The sequence below is a fragment of the Rana temporaria genome, chromosome 1 (genome assembly GCF_905171775.1).
Source record: "Rana temporaria chromosome 1, aRanTem1.1, whole genome shotgun sequence".
Taxonomy (NCBI): domain Eukaryota; kingdom Metazoa; phylum Chordata; class Amphibia; order Anura; family Ranidae; genus Rana; species Rana temporaria.
The window spans coordinates 6,438,204-6,462,703 of NC_053489.1; the positions used below are offsets into that span (position 1 = coordinate 6,438,204).

The 24,500-nt window shown below is 49.8% G+C and overlaps 2 protein-coding genes across 3 annotated transcripts in view; both read left to right on the top strand.

The window, feature by feature from the left end:
• Nucleotides 1-24,500, top strand: part of LOC120924009 — a 742,797-nt gene that overhangs the window by 85,909 nt on the left and 632,388 nt on the right. The gene's annotated exons all lie outside the window — the stretch shown is intronic.
• Nucleotides 7,537-24,500, top strand: part of LOC120924156 — a 54,740-nt gene continuing 37,776 nt past the window's right edge. The window contains exons 1-2 of one of the 2 annotated variants that reach the window (XM_040335087.1): nucleotides 7,537-7,783; nucleotides 18,894-19,184. In XM_040335087.1, the coding sequence (XP_040191021.1) occupies nucleotides 7,552-7,783; nucleotides 18,894-19,184 (523 nt within the window). In that variant the 5' untranslated portion in view covers nucleotides 7,537-7,551. Of the gene's footprint in view, nucleotides 7,784-9,744; nucleotides 9,886-18,893; nucleotides 19,185-24,500 lie in introns of those variants that run through there. The other variant, XM_040335117.1, reaches the window with a different exon arrangement.

Sequence of the window (24,500 nt, forward strand, 5' to 3'; positions counted from 1 at the left end):
AACAACATACAGACTGACAACATATATGGTCTCAATAGAAAGAGAAGAGAAGACCTCTTCTAACACTACGATTCCCAGGCGGGAATCATTTAAATTAGGCGCGCTCCCGCGCCGAGCGTAGAGCGCATGCTCCGTCGGGAAACTTTCCCGACGTGCATTGCGGCAAATGACGTCGCAAGGACGTCATTTGCTTCAAAGTACGTAAAATTCGAACGTCGCAACGCGGGAAAGACGGGTATACGTAGCATTGGCTGCCCCTGCTATTAGAAGGGGCAGCCTTACGCTAAAGACGCCGTATGGAAACGACGTAACTTGCGTACGCAGGGCTCGCGCAACATTGTGAATCGGTGTTAGTATGCAATTTGCATACTATACACTGAGCACAATGGGAGCGCCCCCTAGCGGTCATCACTAGAATGCAGCCTAAGATATGCGGGCATAAGAGCCTTATGCCACGCAGATCTTAGGCTGCAGTCGGCGTTACGATGTTCCTGAATCAGGAGCATTCGTAACGCGGGGGCAAGTAAGCAAATGCGCTGTGTAACCTATGGTTACACAGGCGCAATTGCTACTTGAATCCAGGCCATTGTTTTTTTATTGTATTATAAAATTATGCAAACAGGTAATTTTTCTCCTTCACTGGTGGGCACTGATTAGCAGTACTGATAGGTAACACTGGTGGGCACTGATTAGCAGTACTGATAGGTAACACTGGTGGGCACTGATTAGCAGTACTGATAGGTGACACTGGTGGGCACTGATTAGCAGTACTGATAGGTGACACTGGTGGGCACTGATTAGCAGTACTGATAGGTAACACTGGTGGGCACTGATTAGCAGTACTGATAGGTGACACTGGTGGGCACTGATTAGCAGTACTGATAGGTGACACTGGTGGGCACTGATTAGCAGTACTGATAGGTGACACTGGTGGGCACTGATTAGCAGTACTGATAGGTAACACTGGTGGGCACTGATTAGCAGTACTGATAGGTGACACTGGTGGGCACTGATTAGCAGTACTGATAGGTGACACTGGTGGGCACTGATTAGCAGTACTGATAGGTGACACTGGTGGGCACTGATTAGCAGTACTGATAGGTGACACTGGTGGGCACTGATTAGCAGTACTGATAGGTGACACTGGTGGGCACTGATTAGCAGTACTGATAGGTAACACTGGTGGGCACTGATTAGCAGTACTGATAGGTGACACTGGTGGGCACTGATTAGCAGTACTGATAGGTGACACTGGTGGGCACTGATTAGCAGTACTGATAGGTAACACTGGTGGGCACTGATTAGCAGTACTGATAGGTGACACTGGTGGGCACTGATTAGCAGTACTGAAAGGTAACACTGGTGGGAACTGATTAGCAGTACTGATGGGCACTGATAGGTGACACTGGTGGGCACTGATAGGCGACACTGCTGGGCACTGATAGGTGACAATAGTAGGCACTGATTACCAGTACTTATGGGCAATGATAGGTGACACTGGTAGGCACTGATTACCAGTACTGATGGGCAATGATAGGTGACACTGGTGGGCACTAAAAGCAGTACTGATGGGCACTGATAGGTGACACTGGTGGGCACTGATAAGCAGTACTGATGGGCACTGATAGGTGACACTGGTGGGCACTGATAGGTGACAATAGTAGGCACTGATTACCAGTACTTATGGACAATGATAGGTGACACTGGTGGGCACTAAAAGCAGTACTGATAGGTGACACTGGTGGGCACTGATTAGCAGTACTGATAGGTGACACTGGTGGGCACTGATTAGCAGTACTGATAGGTGACACTGGTGGGCACTGATTAGCAGTACTGATAGGTGACACTGGTGGGCACTGATTAGCAGTACTGAAAGGTAACACTGGTGGGAACTGATTAGCAGTACTGAAAGGTAACACTGGTGGGAACTGATTAGCAGTACTGATGGGCACTGATAGGTGACACTGCTGGGCACTGATAGGCGACACTGCTGGGCACTGATAGGTGACAATAGTAGGCACTGATTACCAGTACTTATGGGCAATGATAGGTGACACTGGTAGGCACTGATTACCAGTACTGATGGGCAATGATAGGTGACACTGGTGGGCACTAAAAGCAGTACTGATGGGCACTGATAGGTGACACTGGTGGGCACTGATAAGCAGTACTGATGGGCACTGATAGGTGACACTGGTGGGCACTGATAGGTGACAATAGTAGGCACTGATTACCAGTACTTATGGACAATGATAGGTGACACTGGTGGGCACTAAAAGCAGTACTGATGGGCACTGATAGGTGACACTGATGGGCACTGATAAGCAGTACTGATGGGCACTGATAGGTGACACTGGTGGGCACTGATTAGCAGTACTGATGGGCACTGATAGGTGACACTGATGGGCACTGATAAGCAGTACTGATGGGCACTGATAGGTGACACTGGTGGGCACTGATTATTAGTACTGATGGGCACTGATAGGTGACACTGATGGGCACTGATAGGTGACACTGATGGGCACTGATAGGTGACACTGATGGGCACTGATAGGTGACTGCTGGGGGAGGGAAGAGGAAGGTATTGCTCTGGTCTGGTGTACGATGTATATTGCATAATACTGGGGAATTCCGTCTCTATGGTCAGATGAGGCCCCTCCCCCATCATATATTCTTACATATCATTATATCAGATCCTGCAGTTACACACTCAGCTCTTCTCCTCCTGCACCCCCGATCACCCCAATACTGACCAGTCCCGGGACGAGCCCAGCCCCCCCCCCCCTCCTATCACTGGCCATGGTGCTGACAGCCAGCTGGGCTGTAGGTGAGAACTACAATGTAACTGCAATCTACAGTATATATTGTGTGAGTGTATGGGCTCCTTAACCGTGCCAGGCCGCATGCCCTTAACATGGGGGGGTTGGTGCCTTGGGGCGGGGGGCGCCCTGTGGCCCCCCCCACCCCAAAGCACCTGTCCTCATGTTAAAGAGGACAGGGCCTATTCCCGACAACCCTGGCCGTTGGTTGTTGGGGTCTGTGGGAGGGGAGCTTATCGGAATCTGGGAGTCCCCTTTAATAAGGGGGCCCCCAGATGCCGGCCCCCCACCCTAGGTGAATGAGTATGGGGGGGGATGTTTCGGTCTTCACCGCCGTCTGGTTCTCTTCCGCCGGGGGGGGGGGCGCTTTCTTCTTTAGCTCTTTTACAGCGGCCCCCCTCCCTGGCTTCTTCTTCGACGTCTTCGGCGGGGGATGTGTCGGTCTTCACCACCATCTGGTTCTCTTCCGCCGGGGGGGCGCTTTCTTCTTTAGCTCTTTTACAGCGGCCCCCCTCCCTGGCTTCTTCTTCGACGTCTTCGGCGGGGGATGTGTCGGTCTTCACCACCATCTGGTTCTCTTCCGCCGGGGGGGCGCTTTCTTCTTTAGCTCTTTTACAGCGGCCCCCCTCCCGGGCTTCTTCTTCGACGTCTTCGGCGGGGGATGCCCGGGCTTCTGTCGCCTTTTGCCTTCTTCTTCTTCGATGTTGACACGCCGCTTCCTCCCGCTGTAATGCCGGGTGCGCGGCTCACACCGATTTATATAGGCCTCTTATGACGTCACAGTCCCATCATGCTCTGTGCACCCGGAGCATGATGGGACTGTGACATCATAAGAGGCCTATATAAATCGGTGTGAGCCGCGCACACGGCATTACAGCGGGAGGAAGCGACGTGTCAACATCGAAGAAGAGAGGAAGAAGGAGGCAGAAGGCGACAGAAGCCCGGGCACCCCCCGCCGAAGACGTCGAAGAATCCCGAGAGGGGGGCCGCTGTAAAAGAGCTAAAGAAGAAAGCGCCCCCCCAATGGAAGAGAACCAGGTGGCGGTGAAGACCGGCACACCCCCCCCCCCCAGAAGACATCGAAGAAGAAGGCCCCCCCTTGTAAAAGAGATAAAGAATAGAGGGGGGCACCGGAGCTGACAAATAAATTACTTTAATAACCCTGTGCAGTGTTTTTTTTTTTACATATTTTTTTTTGCCAGGTGAATGGGTAGGGGTACGATGTACCCCATACTCATTCACCTAGGGTGGGGGGCCGGCATCTGGGGGCCCCCTTATTAAAGGGGGCTCCCGGATTCCGATAAGCTCCCCTCCCGCAGATCCCGACAACCAACGACCAGGTTTGTCGGGAAGGGGTCCTGTCCTCATCAACATGGGGTCAGGTGCTTTGGGGTAGGGGGGTCACAGGGCGCCCCGCCCCCACCCCAAAGCACCTATCACCCCATGTTGAGGGCATGCGGCCTGGCACGGTTAAGGAGGGAGGGGCCGCTCGCTCGTCCCCACCCCTTTCCTGACCGGCCGGGCTGCTGCTCGGATACGGGTCTGGTATGGATTTTGGGGGGAACCCCGTGCTGTTTTTTTGGTGTAGGGGGGTTCTCCTTAAAATCCATAGCAGATCCAAGGGCCTGGTATGCTCCTGTAGGGGGGGAACCCATGCAGGTTTTTTATATGAAAATTGGCGTGGAGTTCCCCCTCAAGATTCATACCAAATGCAGCTGACACAGTGCACTGCGATTACCTGCGGTTATGTGCCGATAGCTGTGGGATTTCGCAGCTGGACGCATCCAGTTCTATTTCTTCTATCCGCACAAAACCGCAGGTAACCGTAGTGCGTGAATGATGTCATAGGAAAGCATTGTGTGCTTCTAGCTGCGGTAAAATCCGCAGCTAAAAGCACCATTCTATCCATCCGTGTGAAAGGGGCCTTAGACATGTAGTGGCGGTTCACACTCGTGCGATGCAATTGTGATGCAAATTTTTTCATTGCGTGTTTTTGTCATTACCAGCGCGATTGTAATGCGAATTCAATGCGAGTTTATTGCGCTTAGAATGTAAATTAGGCACATATGAGATTTGTGCTCAGGCCAATTGAAAAGGCAAGAAAAAAAATGGGTGTTAACCGCTTGCCGACCGCCCACCGTAGTTTTACGGAGGCAGGTCGGCTCGGCTGCTAACATAACGTGATTTTGCATTACGGCCACTAGGGGCCCCCCGCTCGCCCCTGGTGCTGATGCGAGTGCCCGGCGGGCGCGATCACCGCCAGGCACACGCGATCGTTGGTGACAGGGCGAGAACCGGGAGCTGTGGGTGTAAACCCACAGCTCCCGGTCCTGTCAGGGGAGAAATGTGTGAACAGCAATCAGTCATTTCCCCCAGTCAGTCCCCTCCCCCCTTTAGTTAGAACACACCCAGGGAACATACTTAACCCCTTCCCCGCCCCCTAGTGTTAACCCCTGCCAGTGACATTTTTACAGTAATCAATGCATTTTTATAGCACTGATCGCTACAAAAATGACAATGGTCTCAAAAATGTGTCAAAAGTGTCCGATGTGTCCGCCATAATGTCGCAGTACCGAAAAAAAATCGCTGATCGCCGCCATTACTAGTAAAAAAAGATATTAATAAAAATGCCATAAAACTACCCCCTATTTTGTAGACGCTATAACTTTTGCGCAAACCAATCAATAATCGCTTACTGTGATTTTTTTTTACGAAAAATAGGTAGAAGAATACGTATCGGCCGAAACTGAGGAAAAAAAAACCTTTTTTTATATATTTTCGGAGAATATTTATAGCGCAAATACCACCAAAAGAAAGCTCTATTTGTGGGGGAAAAAAGGACATCAATTTTGTTTGGGAGCCACGTCGCGCAATTGTCAGTTAAAGTGACGCAGTGCCCAATCGCAAAAAGTGGCCCGGTCATTGACCAGCAAAATGGTCCGGGGCTGAAGTGGTTAACTTCCTGTGCTCTTCCCTGTTTTCTTTTGTGGGGAGATATTGACAAGAACTGGGAGGAGGAGCTGGAGGGGAAGAATTTGCACATATGCGAACCAAACAATGCGCTTCCAGAACCATTTACATTGATGCCTATGGAGACTAAATTCGCAGCGCAACGCTGTAAACTCGTACAAGACCCTTTTTTTTTTTTAATCGCATCGCATTCGGAGAGGAATCGCAACGCATAGATGTGAACGACCGTCATTGAAAATGAAAATGAACGACCGCCCGGCGCTTTTTTTTTTACGCCGTTTGCGTTCGGCTTTTTCCGGCGTATAGTTACCCCTGGGTCTATGAGGCGCAGCCAATGTTAAGTATGGCCGTCGTTCCTGCGCCGAGTTTTGAATTTTTACGTCGTTTGCGTAAGTGGATTCACAAAAGAGCTGGATGCAAGTTACGCTCACGCCGAAACCAATGACGTCCTAGCGACATCATTTGGACCAATGCACGCTGGGAAATTTAGCCTGCGGCGCATGCGCAGTTCAATCGGCGCGGGGACGCGCCTGATTTAAATAGTACACTCCCCCTAGCCGCGGAATTCGAATCCTGCCGGGAGATTTACCATACGCCGCCGCAAGTTTTGAGGTAAGTGCTTTGTGAATTAACCACTTGCCTCAAAAACTTGCGGCGGCGGATCTTAAATCAGATAGGTTACGCGGATCTAAAGATCCGCTAACCTATGTGAATCTGGCCCTTTATATATACTGTGTACAGGGCATACTGTGTACAGGGCATACTGTGTACAGGGCCGCCATCAGGGGGGTACAGGCAGTACACCTGTAAGGGGCCCGGATGGCAACCCCTTTTTTTTAATTTTTTTATTATTATTTTTTTTTTTTTTTGTAAGGGGCCCAGAGGTCCCTAGGACCCCGGAAGGCAGCCCCCCCTTTTTTTTATTTATTTTTTATAAAAAAAAAATATAATTTTTTTAGAAATATATATACATATTTATTATTATTATTATTATTATTATTATTATTATTATTATTAAAGGGCCCAGAGGTCCCCAGGGCCCCGGATGGCAACCCCCATTTTTTTTAATAATACAATTTATTGTTTTATATATTTTTTAATTAAAGGGCCCAAAGGTCCCCAGGGCCCCAGATGGCAACCCCCCCTTTTATATATATATTTGGTCTTTATTAAAAGGGCCCAGAGGTACCCAGGGCCCCGGATGGCTACCCCCCTTTTTAATAATTTTTATCAATTTTTTTTTTAGATATTTTTTTTTTATTACTTTATTTTTGTAAAGGGGCCCAGAGGTCCCCAGGGCATCCCCCCCCTCTTTTCTTGTTCATCAGCACCCAAAGCCCCCGACCTAAATTCGCCGCAGCATCCCCCCCCCCCCCCCCCGCTTCTCAATTCGCGGCAGCCCCCCCACCTGCAGCTGTGCATAACTTTAATTTCAATAAAATAGTGGGTGCTTTTATTACTAGATGGCGACGTCTTTTAACTGAGAGCGCATCAAGAGTCCACCATGAGGTGCTAATTCGTTATCTGTGAATGTTACATTGTTACATAGTCAGTCAGGTTGAAAAAATATACAAGTTCATGCAGTTCAACCATAAAAAATAAAATAAAAAAAATAATATACAATCCCATATACCCAATTCTATACCCACAGTTGATCCAGAGATTGTAAGATTGACTCCCTAGCAACAGCAGCGGGTTACCTGCTCTCCCCTCCTCCTCCTCCTCACCCCACATGCCCAGACCCATTCACTGTGTGCAGTCAATGAGATGGCATCACGCCCTGTGGCTGTCACTGGGCACCGTCATCCCCATCCCTCCCACACCTCATCACTCCATCCCCCAGACTCTTCCTGCATTCCTCCAGTCTGTGTCATCACTGAGGTTTCATCAGAAGAGCTTGTGGATGTCTCTGGAGGAGATTCCCCCCAATCCCTGCACCATGAAGACCCCCCTGATCCTCCTGATATCTCTGACCACCCTCTACACAGCTACAGGTGAGAGCTGCCAGTGTGGAGGGGGCACTGCCTGGTCTGCTGGGGGGGGGGGGTCTCTATTGAGGGAAAATAATCTCTATGTTGGGGAGCAATCATCTTTATTTTTTTATGTTGGAGACATAGGTTTTTGATCACCTCTGCGTTTTATTTTTTTCCTTTTTTTTTTTCAACAAAAGATCAATTTTGACATTTTTTTTTTTACGTTTTTTTTTTTTATAAACTGGCCCTCCTCATTGGAGTACAGGTGAGGTGGGAGGAGGGATGACACCTGTCAGCCTGCTGGATAAGGTGGAGGGGACGGGCGGCCTTACCTTTTCCTTTTCTTCAGCGCACTGTGTAAGGCGGCAGTCTCAGTCCCGTCCTGGTCCCGCCGTTCGAATTTTAACTGCATGCCTTATGCATGCACGCAACGGCGCCGCGCTACCACCTGACCACCTGACCTGAGACGCGGAGGAGGGAGGAAGGGAGGGCGTGCGTGCCAAGGGGACCAGACAGTGTCAGACACTTCGGGCGCGTCGGCGCCACCCCCCCCCCTCTGCAGCGCCGGGGTGCCGTGCAGATCAGCATCCCCAGCATCCCCGCACACATCATTGCAAAGGCCGGCCCTGGTCGCTATGGCGGTAGTTCCGCCACTGGCTGGAAACGGGGGATAATTGCCAGGTCACACAAGCCCCCCTTTACGGAGCCTCGCGGCCCCCCAGGGGGGCGCGCCCCACTATTTGAGAAGCACTGCATTAGGGTGTGCACCCCAAAGCTCAAACATATTTGTATGTGTATATACAGTATACTGATGGTGTCAGCAGAGCGGTGGACGGTGTCAGTAGGGCAGAGATTGGTGTCAGTAGGGCAGTGGACAGTGTTAGTAGTTTTTTTATTTTTATTTTATATTTATTTTATTTTAGGAGCCCCATTAGGGAGCTATGGTGAAATATCAGGGGTCTATTTCTGTGCGTTACTGTATGTTTAAAGCAGTATATTCCAGTGTGTTGCTGCACGTTTAATGCAGCATATTTCTGTGCATTAGTGCACGTTTAACGTTGTATATTTCGGTGTGTTATGTGCCATTTAATGCTGTATTTTTCTGTGTGTTACTGCATGTTTAACGCAGTATATTTTGACGCAATCTGCACCACACAGGGTGATTAGGGTGTGCCCAGGCACACCTGGCACACCCTGTGCGCACGCCTATGGTTGGGGAACAATGCCAGCCTTGTAGGAAGTTACTGGCTGGTGAAAGAAATAAATCTCCTCTGGGGAGGAAGGAGATATTAGCTGCAGGTTGTGTTTAGTAAATACAGGGAGATGTAGCGCAGTGTTACAATGTATCAGGCTGTGATTAGTAAATACAGGGAGATGTAGTGCAGTGTTACAATGTATCAGTAACCTGATGCTGTTTATACATTAAAAGTTTACAGTCTTTTCTAAGTGGCGCCTGTTGTTGTTTTTTCTCTGTCACAATGTATCAGGTTAGTCAGAGGATGACTGTAGCTGTGGCTGAGCTGAGAATCCCACCATTGCTCGGACTGGGCATGCTGGACATTGTAGTTCAGTAGAGGCGGAGTCAGCGTATTGTTGCGTAGTATAAAAATATTTGCAGCGTGACTTTGTTGTAACATGTGGAGTCCCTCGCCTCCCTCCCTCCCCGTGTCACATGAGGGTTGTAGAAGGGGGTGTGGCGCTACGTCATTGCCCTTCCTTGGCCACACCCCTTTCCCTGCTTTATTTTCTCTTTATATTTATATTTTTTACAATAAAATACTAATATTTCATACAATGTAATCAGACAATCCTGATCTGGGTGTGTGTGAAGTGATACGCTTCGTATATAAAGTATCACAGAGCTCCCCGTCTATAATGGCGTCTATTCCCGTGAAAATTGCACAACACTCGGGAGTTTCCACCTTTACGGTCACATGAGGCCCCTCTCCCCCTCCCCCCTCCTATATGTTCTAACTTATCATTACATCAGCTGATGCAGCAGAGTTGAGTCGGCTTTTCTGCTCCTCCTCCTGCACCCCCAAACACCCCAATACTGACCCGTCCCAGGATGACCCCCCTCATATTCCTGGTCATGTTGGTGCCGAGAGCCAGCTGGACCACAGGTAAGAATCTCAATGTAAAATCCCATTACTGCAATCTATATATATATAGTGGGGTAGATTCAAGAAGCAATTGCGCCTGTGTAATCATAGTTGCACAGCGCAATTGCTTACTTGCCCCGGCGTAACGAATGCTCCTGATTCAGGAACCTCGTTACGCCGACTGCAGCATAAGATCTGCGCGGCATAAGGCTCTTATGCCCACATATCTTAGGCTGCATTCTTGCGATGGCCGCTAGGTGGCGTTCCCGTCGTGCTCAGCGTATAGTATGCAAATTGCATACTAACACCGATTCACAACGTTGCGCAAGCCCTGCGTATGCAATTTACGTCGTTTACGTACGGCGGTTTTCGCGCAGGGGCAGCCCATGTTACGTATACCCTGTCGTTCCCGCGTCGCGAAATTTGAATTTTACGTCGTTTGCGTAAGTGATTCGTGAATGGCGCTGGACGCCGTTCACTTTGAAGCAAATGACGTCCTTGCGATGTCATTTGCCGCAATGCACGTCGGGAAAGTTTCCCGACGGAGCATGCGCTCTACGATCGGCGCGGGAACGCGCCTAATTTAAATGATTCCCGCCCCCCTACGGGATCATTTAAATTGCGCACTCTTGCGCCGTGCAATTCACAGAGCTTCTGCTCCGTGAATCAAGGGCAGCGGAGCAAATTTGCGGGGGCGCAGGGCAAAAACATTGCCCTGCGCCTCCGTAAATAATGCGCAATTCTACCTGAATCCGGGCCATAGTGTGTGTATGGGCTGCCATAGAGGAACCACAAGTCCCAGCATTATATACCTCTTTCCAGTATTTTTCACTTTATTTTAGTACATTTTTTTTGGGGGGGTGGAGGTTCACCGATCCCTCTCCAGATCTGAACGGGTGTAAATCTTCTAGATTGTAAGCTCCTATGATCAGAGCCCTCTGACCCCTCCTGTAATGTAACTGCACTGTCTTCCCCGATGTTGTAAAGCGCTGCGCAAACTGTTGGCGCCATATAAATCCTTTATAATAATAATAATAATAATAATAATAATTAGGGTGGCGTCACATCGGTTACGGCGTGTTTTTGTTTTTTAGGAAACTCGCCCAGTCATGCGGTCGCTTTCTGTTTCTCTATTTAGTCACTGAGGTGGGTGTGGGAAATTGTAGTCATTTCACTTTATAATTAGTCAGCTGCGGTGACGTCATAGACGCTCTCTATGCTGAGTCGGGCCCTATACGTAGAGTAGTGGGGCCCCTTGCTGTATAAGTTGGGGGACACAGTGAAAATGGGGTTCACGGGGTCCCTGCGGTGACGTCAAAGACACTCTCTATGCTGAGTCAGGGCCCTATACGTAGAGTAGTGGGGCCCCTTGCTGTATAAGTCGGGGACACAGTGAAAATGGGGTTCATGGGGTTCCTGCGGTAACGTCATAGACGCTCTCTATGCTGAGTCAGGGCCCTATACGTAGAGTAGTGGGGCCCCTTGCTGTATAAGTTGGGGGACACAGTGAAAATGGGGTTCCTGTACGTAGAGTAGTGGGGCCCCTTGCTGTATAAGTTGGGGGACACAGTGAAAATGGGGTTCCTGTACGTAGAGTAGTGGGGCCCCTTGCTGTATAAGTCGGGGGACACAGTGAAAATGGGGTTCACGGGGTCCCTGCGGTGACGTCAAAGACACTCTCTATGCTGAGTCAGGGCCCTATACGTAGAGTAGTGGGGCCCCTTGCTGTATAAGTCGGGGACACAGTGAAAATGGGGTTCATGGGGTTCCTGCGGTAACGTCATAGACGCTCTCTATGCTGAGTCAGGGCCCTATACGTAGAGTAGTGGGGCCCCTTGCTGTATAAGTTGGGGGACACAGTGAAAATGGGGTTCCTGTACGTAGAGTAGTGGGGCCCCTTGCTGTATAAGTTGGGGGACACAGTGAAAATGGGGTTCCTGTACGTAGAGTAGTGGGGCCCCTTGCTGTATAAGTTGGGGGACACAGTGAAAATGGGGTTCCTATACATAGAGTAGTGGCGCCCCTTGCTGTATAAGTCGGGGGACACAGTGAAAATGGGGTTCATGGGGTTCCTGCGGTGACGTCATAGACGCTCTCTATGCTGAGTCAGGGCCATATACGTAGAGTAGTGGGGCGGGGCACCTTGCTGTATAAGTCGGGGGACACAGTGAAAATGGGGTTCCTGCGGTGACGTCATAGACGCTCTCTATGCTGAGTCGGGCCCTATACGTAGAGTAGTGGGGCCCCTTGCTGTATAAGTTGGGGGACACAGTGAAAATGGGGTTCACAGGGTTCCTGCGGTGACGTCATAGACACTCTCTATGCTGAGTCGGGGCCCTATATGTAGAGTAGTTGGGCCCCTTGCTGTATAAGTTGGGGGACGCAGTGAAAATGGGGTTCCTGCAGTGACGTGATAGACACTCTCTATGCTGTGTCGGGTCCTATACATAGAGTAGTGGGGCCCCTTGCTGTATAAGTTGGGGGACACAGTGAAAAATGTGGTTCCTGCGGTGACGTCATAGACGCTCTCTATGCTGAGTCGGGCCCTATACGTAGAGTAGTGGGGCCCCTTGCTGTATAAGTCGGGGGACACAGTGAAAAATGTGGTTCCTGCGGTGACGTCATAGACGCTCTCTATGCTGAGTCAGGCCCTATACGTAGAGTAGTGGGGCCCCTTGCTGTATAAGTTGGGGGACACAGTGAAAATGGGGTTCATGGGGTTCCTGCGGTGACGTCATAGACACTCTCTATGCTGAGTCAGGCCCTATACGTAGAGTAGTGGGGCCCCTTGCTGTATAAGTTGGGGGACACAGTGAAAATGGGGTTCCTATACATAGAGTAGTGGGGCCCCTTGCTGTATAAGTTGGGGGACACAGTGAAAATGGGGTTCCTGGTAAATTCAGGAGAGACTTTAGGAACTTCATATATACAGTATAGAGGAAAGAAGGGAAAGGGGAGACATGATTGAGATGTTTAAATATATTATGGGCTCCAAATAGGGATTGGGAGGGCAGTATTTTCAATGCCAAGATACCAAGACCCAGGGCTTTCTTTTAGCATGAAAGTGGGGGAACGCAGTTCCAGCACCTCTGGCACTGAATGTATGTAATGGTTGGGAGGTGCTGGAGGGTTTATTGCTGGCTGCTGGGGGATCTGTTATCTCTGGAGGAGATCTATTGTTGCTGGTGGGGGATCCATTGTTGCTGGGAGGGATCTACTATTGAGGGAGGAGTCTTTTGATGCTGGCTGCTGGGAGATCTATTGTTGCTGGGGTGGATTTATTTTGCTGGGGGTAAGTTTTGCTTTTGATGGAACGTCTATAGTTGCTGGAGGATCTATTGTTTGTGGGGGGGGTCTATTGCTACTGGCTGCAGGGAATCTATTTTACTGCTTTCCTTGTTATCATTAACAAATTAATCAACACCACAAAATGATAGTTTGTTCTGTATTTTCCAAAAGGGGTGATACTGGGAGGTGGGTAGGGGGGTGGAACCAAGGAATAGTCCTCGGAGGTGGGTAGGGAGTGGAACCAAGGAATGGTCCTCAGAGGGGGGAAGGGGGTGGAACCAAGGAATGGTCCTCGGAGGTGGGTAGGGGGCGGAACCGAGGAATGGTCCTCAGAGGTGGGTAGGGAGTGGAACCAAGGGACAGTTCTCAGAGGTGGGTAGGGAGTGGAACCAAGGAATGGTCCTCGGAGGTGGGAAGGGGGTAGAACCAAGGAATGGTCCTCAGAGGGGGGAAGGGGGTGGAACCAAGGAATGGTCCTCGGAGGTGGGTAGGGGGCGGAACCGAGGAATGGTCCTCAGAGGTGGGTAGGGAGTGGAACCAAGGGACAGTTCTCAGAGGTGGGTAGGGAGTGGAACCAAGGAATGGTCCTCGGAGGTGGGAAGGGGGTAGAACCAAGGAATGGTCCTCAGAGGGGGGAAGGGGGTGGAACCAAGGAATGGTCCTCGGAGGTGGGTAAGGGGGGTGGAACCAAGGGATGGTCCTCGGAGGTGGGTAAGGGGGGTGGAACCAAGGGATGGTCCTCGGAGGTGGGTAAGGGGGGTGGAACCAAGGGATGGTCCTCGGAGGTGGGTAAGGGGGGTGGAACCAAGGAATGGTCCTCGGAGGTGGGTAGCGGGTGGAACCAAGGAATGGTCCTCGGAGGTGGGTAAGGGGGGTGGAACCAAGGGATGGTCCTCGGAGGTGGGTAGGGGGGTGGAACCAAGGGATGGTCATCGGAGGTGGGTAGGGGGGTGGAACCAAGGGATGGTCCTCGGAGGTGGGTAGCGGGTGGAACCAAGGAATGGTCCTCGGAGGTGGGTAGGGGGCGGAACCGAGGAATGGTCCTCGGAGGTGGGTAGTGAGTGGAACCAAGGGACAGTTCTCAGAGGTGGGTAGGGAGTGGAACCAAGGAATGGTCCTCGGAGGTGGGAAGGGGGTGGAACCAAGGAATGGTCCTCGGAGGTGGGAAGGGGGTGGAACCAAGGAATGGTCCTCAGAGGTGGGAAGGGGGGTGGAACCAAGGAATGGTCCTCAGAGGTGGGAAGGGGGGTGGAACCAAGGAATGGTCCTCGGAGGTGGGTAGCGGTTGGAACCAAGGAATGGTCCTCGGAGGTGGGTAAGGGGAGTGGAACCAAGGGATGGTCCTCGGAGGTGGGTAGCGGGTGGAACCAAGGAATGGTTCTCGGGGGTGGGTAAGGGGGTGGAACCAAGGTACAGTGCTCGGAGGTGGGTAGCGGGTGGAACCAAGGAATGGTCCTCGGAGGTGGGTAAGGGGGTGGAACCAAGGTACAGTGCTCGGAGGTGGGTAGAGGGCGGAGAAAAGTGACTCAGGAATAGTGTCAGGAATAGTGCCCCATTGTTGGTGTCAGTGGGAGGATTAGTGCCTCATCATTGGTGTCTGTGGAAGAAATAGTGCCTCATTGTTGGTGTCAGTGAGAGGAATAGTGCCTCATCGTTGGTGTCAGTGAGAGGAATTATGCCTCAACGTTGGTGTCAGTGAGAGGAATAGTGCCCCATCGTTGGTGTCAGTGAGAGGAATAGTGCCTCATCGTTGGTGTCAGTGAGAGGAATAGTGCCTCATCGTTGGTGTCAGTGAGAGGAATAGTGCCTCATCGTTGGTGTCAGTGAGAGGAATTATGCCTCATCGTTGGTGTCAGTGAGAGGAATAGTGCCTCATCGTTGGTGTCAGTGAGAGGAATAGTGCCTCATCGTTGGTGTCAGTGAGAGGAATAGTGCCTCATCGTTGGTGTCAGTGAGAGGAATAGTGCCTCATCGTTGGTGTCTGTGGAAGGAATAGTGCCTCATCGTTGGTGTCTGTGGAAGGAATAGTGCCTCATCGTTGGTGTCTGTGGAAGGAATAGTGCCTCATCGTTGGTGTCTGTGGAAGGAATAGTGCCTCATCGTTGGGGCCTCATGTAGAGTCCTGGCCCCACGTCCTAACCATCTCTCCTAGCCCCCAGCAGTTAAAACACGTTCAGTAGATCACAAGATCAAATGAAACCTCCACTCTTGGCTAGATTTGTGGTGAATAACATGGACACAGGTTTTGGACTCCTCTTGGATCTAGCAATAGTCCTGGATAGTTTGCGTCCAGCTGTTCCTTCTGTGTAAGGCCTTTTTGGGCGCCATGTTGTCCCCTTGCCCATACCTTTGCCACTTACCTCCATAGCTCCGCCAATGACCCCCCAGCTAACCCCCAATAAAGAATTAATAATCCAGAGTACAAGCAAAACATTTTGGAGGTAGCGGTTGGAGCTTGGGGTGGTTGTAGTCATCCAGATGTTCCATTGTGGTGTTATGGGTAAAATTCTGGTCGGTTCTTGAGGGCTACAAAGAATGCCGATGCCGAAAACCCCCCATAAATCCATGAGAACCATTTTTCTATAAGATCCAGAGGCTGGGAATTATTTGGGGCCCCGTGTTGTAGAATCCCTGATAGGTGATGGTGATCCATGGGGTGGGTTTGGTGCTCCGTTGTGAAGAAGACATTCAGATTATCTGTAGTCGGGTCTCTTGGTTTCTTAGAATGTTCAGGGACTTTCCAGCCTCGTTGTACTTCACCCTTCGCGAGGAACACGTCTTTGTTTGATCAGGAAGTCGCCAACGCCCAGTGTGATCTCATTACATGACTGTAACAGGATCCTCATTTCAAGAAAGCTTTTCTGTAAAGCTTCGTACACACGCTCGGTTTTCTCGGCAAGAAAACTGCCGGCAGAGCTTTCTTGCCGAGTACATCGTGCGTGCGTAAGAGGCTTTGAGGTTTCTCGTCAAGAAAACTGCCCAGAATCTGGACGAGAAAAATAGAGAACCTGCTCTCTATCGTCTCGTCGTGATTCTCGGCAGTGTTTTCCTGCCGAGAAACCCGAGCGTCTGTATACTTACCTGTCGCCGTGGAAACCCGCGCATGCTCGAAATGACCTTGACGCATGTGCGGTAGCTTCCAAGGCATAGGTAGGGTGTACCAAGATGACGGCGTCGAATGTGACGAGCGCATGCTCCTCGTAGTCGATGACGTCACCGCGTTCGTGCCATTCAAAAGAACGGCGGTTCTTTTGAATAGAGTGTGTGTACACTCGGCCAGCAAGAGAATCCCGCCACCGATAACGGCGATCTCGCGGCGAATCCACCGTGGAGACCGCCTTTATCGTTTACACGTCCGCCCACTGTAAAGATGGATATCTCAGGTTGTGGCAGCAGCTGCTGCCGTTACCGAGATATCCATCTTTAAAAACAGGACGTACATATACAGTGGGCGGGCGTTAAAGCGGAGTTCACCCTCAGTGTCAACATTGTACCATAAAATCAGGCATTGTAGCGCGAGCTACAGTATGCCTGTCTCAAATTTTTTATCCCCGTACTCACAGTGTACTGGTACATTATAGATTCCGACTCCCGCGGGGAATGGGCGTGCCTATGGAGAGGGAGGATGATTGACGGCCGGCTCTGGCACGTCACGCTCCCCGAAGACAGCCGGAGTAGGTCTCGGCTCTTCACGGCGCCTGCGCACAGGCTATGCGCAGGCGCCGTGAAGAGCCAAGCCTATTTCGGCTATTTCCGGAGAAGCGTGACGCGGCCGCCAATCACCTTCCGTCTGGATTGGAACGCCCATTCCCCGTGGGCAGTCGGAATGTTCAATGTACGATTACACAGTGAGTACGGGGATAAAAAATTCGAGACAGGCATACTGTAGCTCGCGCTACTATGCCTAATTTTATGCTAGAAGAAAAAAAACATTTTTTTTCTTGTTTATAGGGTGAACCCCCGCTTTAAGTGGTTAAAACGTAAGTAAAAGTAAGTATTTATACTCGTATTCTGGGGTCAATCCACCGAAATGACATTTCAGTTATAGGCGGCGCCTGGTGGTGTCCTATACCTTTCTGACGTGGATGTATAGTAAATCCTGCCTGAATGATGCAATTTCGCTGAAGTGCCGAGTATAATAAAAAAATCAACTTTTATACCATTACACTATTACCTAATACAGCGGAACCTCGGATCGCGAGTAACGCGGTTGTGGGGCAGGAAGTGAAGGGAAATCTCTGCAATGGGACACGGCGGATGGCAAAAAAAAAAAAAAAAACCTGACCGGGGCTCTAACACTCCCTTACTCTATCCAAAATGTGTTGCCTATAGTTCTAGTTTAAGCACAAATCTCTGATAATTTTATGGAGAGGACGGGACAGTGAAAAGAGAAGCAATACAGTAATGAGCTCATCTTGCTGTTACTCTACTCTCTGCTCCTATGTGCATACAAGCACTACAGCACAAGCGATTGACACTGTGTGCTGCTTCTCCCGTTCCCAGTCTGAGCCCTGCTGTACAAGGAATGCAAGAGGCCGATACCAGACCAAGTTCAGGTAATTGCATTGCTTGCATTTAGAAAAAAATACATGTAATGATCATGGGCATCCGCTGAAATTTTTTCAGGGGGGGGGGGGGGCGCTTGTGCAGCGGCGATACAAAGTCGCATTTAACCCTTTCTTCAAACGCTAGCGGAGGTTAAAATCGCCCCACTAGCGGCTGAATAGCGCAGCCAAAACGATGGAAAAGCGCCGCTTTTTAGCGCCGCTTTACCGATAACGCGGCCAGCTAGCAGTGTGAAATAGCTCTTGAGATAATTCAGCTTCACTCCATGCCCATATAAATATAGCCTAGATAATTTCCAGACCCCCCCATCAGCACAGACCCCCCCCCATTCCGCACAGACCTCTCCATTCTGCACAGATGGACCCCCATTCTGCACAGACCCCTCCATTCAGCACAGACCCCCTCCATTCCGCACAGACCCCCCCCCCCATTCCGCACAGACCCCTCCATTCAGCACAGACCCCCCCATTCCACACAGACCCCTCCATTCAGCACAGACCCCTCCATTCAGCACAGATAGACCCCCCTTCAGCACAGACCCCTCCATTCAGCACAGACCCCCCCATTCCACACAGACCCCTCCATTCAGCACAGACCCCTCCATTCAGCACAGATGGACACCCCCTTCAGCACAGATGGACCCCCTTCAGCACAGATGGACCCCCCATTTAGCACAAATGCCCCTTTAGCACAGACGGATCCCCCCCCTCCCCCATCCCATTCAGTACCTCAGATCAACGCGGCACAGCAGGTTCCCTCCCCCTGTGTACAGATAAACACTGGAGGGGGAGGCGGCTTCACTCTGCTCGCTGTGCCTGTGTGACATCCAGCCCGGGACCACTCAAACAGCCCACGGCCACGAGAGAAGGGGATGGTTGGTCAGGTGCAGTGGTGTCACCCCGCACCAGACCACGCTCCCTTTGCAACACCACGGCCAGCAGCTCACCTCTCTCTCTCTCTGTTCTAACCTGCCTGTCACAGCGGCGCTGTCACTGCTTCATTCGCGGAGGGGTGTATTCACTCTTCAACACCTTCTTGATTCCCCCCCCCCCGCCCTATGCAGCGGACGCCCATGGTAATGATCAGAGAGCTGCATTAGTTTGTGTTTTATATCTGTCTGGAGTTTAGCTTTAACTCTTCAGCGTCCACACTGACATATCTGTTTATTTCTTCAGGGGGCGGAGGTCTGGAGACTCCCCATCTATATGCAGAGATCGGCTCATCTGTGTCCTTTCCTGGAGTAAAGATCGATAATTACACGGTTTATGACTTAAGTGGCGCCAATGGAGCCGTTGTAGTGGCATGTCATGGTGGCTGCAAGGTACGGGATCCGTACACCCAACGGGGTCACTTCTACCAACACAATGGGACATTTCTGCTGACTCGGCTAAGAAAGGAGGACAGCGGGATCTTTGAGTACACAGTGAACTTCACCTCGAAGGGACAGATCCATCTCTGGGTGATGGGTGAGTCTGGTATATGGGTGGCAGTCATGACACATGGGGGAGGTCAGCAAAGAGAACCCACTACTGAGGTTCTAATAAGCTTGTTAAGCTTAGAGATCTATACTGTTCTTATTCTTTGCTCCTGCAGGTTTCCTCCCTGGTGTAAGAATGGTTCCATGAACCAATATCTCTTTGCCCCCAGCACCTTGTGCTCTTCAGCACCCTAGGCTTAGCAAGAATGAGACCCTTAAGACCGGGTTCACTCTATTTCAATGGGGTGCACAGGTGTAGCGGTGCTGCTACCTTCCTTCAATCCTCAACTGCAACCAGTTCTCAGACTGAAAGGCTGCCACACAGAGTTAATCCAGCTCTGAGCAATCCTCTTTTATTGTTCAGTAAAATAAAACAGACTTCCAGATAAAGACCAAAGTCCTTGCTTGAGTGACAGGTTATTTACATATCTTGTGCACTAGCTTGCAGACATGCACAGCTTCTGTAAAGTGCACAATTCACATCCCCCTCCCCTCTCCTCTCCTCCTCTCCTCTCCCGTCCAGCTCTCCCAGGATTGGCTGTCTTTCCTGTGTTTTGATTAAATGTTTTAAAAAAATGGGGTGATCCACAGTTCAGTGTAAACAGCCATCAGAATATACATAGACAAGAAGCTGTGCATGTCTGCAAGCTAGTGCACAAGATATGTAAATAACCTGCCACTCAAGCAAGGACTTTGGTCTTTATCTGGAAGTCTGTTTTATTTCACTGAACAATAAAAAGAGGATTGCTCAGCGCTGGGTTAACTCTGTGTGGCAAGACTGGGCACAGATGATAGGAAATCTTATTCTCTACATTGTGACATAAAAAAAATGTGGGGTTTACATCCACTTTAAACTACGTAGAGGGTTATTTACTGTGTAGCATTACCCCCGGAGGAGCTGCTGGTTGTTTTGGGTGACACATTTAACTCATGGCTCCCCCTAATTCCTAGGGGTGGATGATGCGTATTGCATGTAGTAGAAGTAAAGGAATGTCCAGGCAGGTGCTCTTTGCTGTGCTCTTTATTACCCAGCCGGGTAGAAACAGTAAACTTGTGGTGAGGAAAGTAAAGTTGAAGAAGAAAGGAGAACAGCAGATTCAGGCGTAATGATAGGGAAACAGTCCTGCTCCCAAGTGTAACACTTCTCTGCGCCACTCCTATGTGAGTGGGTCTAGTGTACCCGGACAGGCCTCTCTCACTGACCTGGCAGCCGGAGTATCACTCGGAAAAAAAATCCCATGTACATAAGTATCACAACCTTTGCTCAATACTTTGGTGAAGATCCTTTGGCACCAATCACATCCTCCAGTCTTTCTGAGTATGATGCTACAAGCTCGGCACACCTATTTTGGGGCAGTTTCTCCCATTCTTCTTTGCAGGACCTCTCAAGCTCCATCAGGTTGGATGGGGAGTGTCGGTGCACAGCCATGTTCATCTCTCTCCAGAGACGTTCAATCGGGTTCAAGTCTCGGCTCTGGCTGGGGCCAATCAAGGACATTCACAGAGTTGTCCCATAGTCACTCTTGTCTAAGATTTTAGGGGGTAACATCAAACACACTGTACCACGCCATTTCAGACAAGAACATACTCGAGATCCTGCCGGTACCCAATTTTTGATCATAGACAAATTTGTGGCCCCCTGGAGAGGTGGAGCCAAGACCAGAGGGGTATCAAGGCTTGAAACATTTTGGATATACGAATTACAAACGTATACGCCATATGGATTAAATGTTGAATGGGATATTAATTCTTTTATTAACAAATCATGATTATTCCCATTCTCTGTTCTGTACTGTAATATTGTGTATACATATGTTTTAGCAGAAGGTTCTCTTTATATATTTTCTGTCTTCTGTTTTTTAATCATATTTGACTTTTTATAACGTTAGATTGATATTTTATCTGTTATGAATTTTAGATGAATTGTTTTAATGTTTTTTAACACTCATATGCATTTGTGACCAATTGTTTATCTCATCGATGCATAATTGGTTATTGAAGTGCCATCTCTTTGTTGAACGCTAGATGTCCCCATATATATTTTTATGTTGCGGTTCTCTATTAGGTTAAACGTGCGCCTTCATTGGATGCTTCCATACCATGTGGGTTTACGTCGGTGACACGCATACTGTCTTCATTGCGCTCCATGGTTGGAATGCCAGACGCGTCACGTTATCCCCGTTTTACGCATTCACGCTACGTTGCTTGCCTTGAGCGCGCCGTTCCGCATACTGTGCGTTCCACCTTTCTCTAAGCCTCGTTTTCAGACCGAGGCTTGAAGCGCACGCTAGTGACTCCATCTTGTTCCAACCCGGAAGTGGAGTCTCACCTACATGCGACGGGACCCGTCTCCATACGGATCACAGAATTAAGGTAGGGGACATCTATAGCTATATATATGGCTCATTTGGCAGAGGGTCAGTGCCCCAAGACGAAGATCTATCGATCGAAACGCGTCGGGAGAAGACACTGACCCTTTCTGCCTTTTATTGTACAAGCGCTTATATTACCTCCGGTCACACGTGAGTGTAAAAATTTTTTATTTCCTCAAAATAAATTTCACCATTATGCAGTATCACGCTATGTGTGCCTTACTTTCCTTTTGGTCAATCATCGATTCTCGTGTCTGAGATCTCTACATGGTTTCCGGCTAATCTACCAACATCCAGGAGGAAGGATCATTGGATTTCACATCCCTTTCCACCAGCAGATGACATCAGGTCTTAGTTACCTAAAAGCCTGTATGACTTGATAGGTGTAAACCTATTCAAGTCTCCACATTTGGTAAGCAGACATCTACATCAATCTTCATGGTTTAAAGAATCTATACGCTGTTGTCTCTCGCCTGCTTCAGATATTTGGTTCCACTGTGGACTTTGGTTTTTCAATACTTTCAATTGTTCTATCATATGGACTTTGTTTTTTCAATTTTCATCAGCGCCACACTTTTGTTTTTTCACTCTTGTCTGTGTGCTTAGGGTCATTGTCCTATTGGAAGGTGAATCTTCGCCCCCCCCAGTCTGAGGTCCAGAGCGCTCTGGAGAAGGCATTCATCTGTCCCTCAATCCTGACTAGTCTCCCAGTTCCTGCCGCTGAAAAACATCCCCACAGCATGATGCTGCCACCGCCATGCTTCACAGTAGAGATGGTATTGGACAGGTGATGAGCAGTGCCTGGTTTCCTCCAGACATGCCGCTTGCCATTCAGGCCAAAGAGTTCAATTTTTGTTTCATCAGACCAGAGGATTTTGTTTCTCATGATCTGAGAGTCCTTCAGGTCTCTTTTGGGAAAGTCTAGGTGAGCGGTCATATACCTTTTACTGAGGAGTGGCTTCCGTCTGGCCACTCCCCCATACAGACCTGATTGGTGGAGTGCTGCAGAGATGGTTGTTCTTCTGGAAGGTTCTCCTCTCTCCACAGAGAAACGTTGGAGCCTTGTCAGAATCACCAAAAGTGAAGCGCTATCAATACTTTCCGGATGCACTGTATCCACAGCTCCACTTTCAAGGGAATAAATGAAAAATTATTGTTAAATTTACAGGCAGGGGATGTTCTTTGAACTTGTTGTTGATATGTAGTGGGAATGCTTCAGCAGTCCCACTATTGTTATTTGTTTTTTTTATTTATTATTGGGACTGCTTCAGCACTTCAGGACTGCTTCAATGGTGGGACACTGCTTCTGCAGTCCCACCATTGTTATTAGTGGGAATGCTCAATAGCATTCCCACTATTGTTATTTGTGTAGCGCCCCCTTTACTTTCAGTAAGGGCACTACGCTAAAGTTAGTGGGAGAATGAGAGAGTTATGTTGCTCTCATTGTTAATTTTGTTAAATTTGGCGGTCACCGAATTCTGGATGGTCCTGTGGGTCAGTCTGTGTGTCCAGAGATACGGTCTCATCTCTGGACGGCAGGTGGCGCCAGAGGGGATCCAGGCAGAGCCGCTTCTTCCCAGCAGCCAATGAGAGGAGTTGAGCCTCGCTGTGCATGCTGGGGAGGGGGTATTTCTGTGGCGAAGGCAGTTGTTCTTGGTTCTTCGCGGGTTCCAGGTGCGGCACCCACCTTTAGGGTGTGCGCACATCGCAGGCCCCACCACTAGGGCCCACCTGGCCTGGGGTCGCGCGCAACGCGGAGTTCCAGACTCTGGGCCCTTCTGGCCTGGAGGAACTGATGCCACAAGGGGGCCCAAGTGACTTACTGGGTCCCCAATTCTACTGAGGAGATCCCAAGCTGTATGCCGTTCGGTGGGGGATCGGCTTGAGGAGAACCCGGAGGCAGGTGATCCAAAAGGGCTTGAACGAACCATCGGGGATCTGGTGACCGGAACATTGACAGGTACACTCACACTGTCACCCGGTGACCCTAATGCTAATTACTGGGAGGATTTGCTCAACCATTTAGCTCATCCAAGTTCTAGGCCTGTGGCAGAGACCTGTTCCTCCCAGCAACCTTAAAGTGGCACTCCGGCTGCCAGGCCTGTGGCAGGGTTCTGTCCGGGGGCACTTCACCCACTCTGGCTAGAGTGGCAACGAATTGTGTTACTGCAGAAAGCAGGATTGCTTTTCTTCTATCCAAGGCCTGATATCGCAAAGTTCCTTTACCTCATCAACCTTTTCTGTCTACCTCACCTTGATGTTGGTTGTGTTGGGCCAAGAAATAAAGCATTCAGAAAACCTTGGGGTAGATTCACAAAGGAGATACGACGGCGTATCTCCAGATACGCCGTCGTATCTCTGAGTCCGAGCCGTCGTATCTATGCGCCTGATTCTTAGAATCAGTTACGCATAGATTTCTATTAGATCCGACCGGCGTAAGTCTCTAACGCCGTCAGATCTTAACTGCATATTTACGCTGGCCACTGGGGCGTGTACGCTGATTTACGCCTAGAAATATGTAAATCAGCTAGATACGCAAATTCACAAACGTACGCCCGGCCGATGCAGTACAGTTACGCCGTTTACGTTAGGCTTTTCCCGGCGCAAAGTTACCCCTGCTATATGGTGGCGTACATGCCGCATATCCTATGTTAAGTATGGACGTCGTTCCCGCGTCGAATTTTGAATATTTTACGTCGTTTGCGTAAGTCGTCCGTGAATGGGTCTGGACGTCATTTACGTTCACGTCGAAACCAATACGTCCTTGCGGCGTACTGGAGCAATGCACACTGGGAAATTCCATGGACGGCGCATGCGCCGTTCGTGAAAAACGTCAATCACGTCGGGTCAGGGTTAATTTACATAACACACGCCCACCTCTTCACAATTTGAATTAGGCGGGATTACGCTACGCTGCCGCAGCTTTCTTTTGA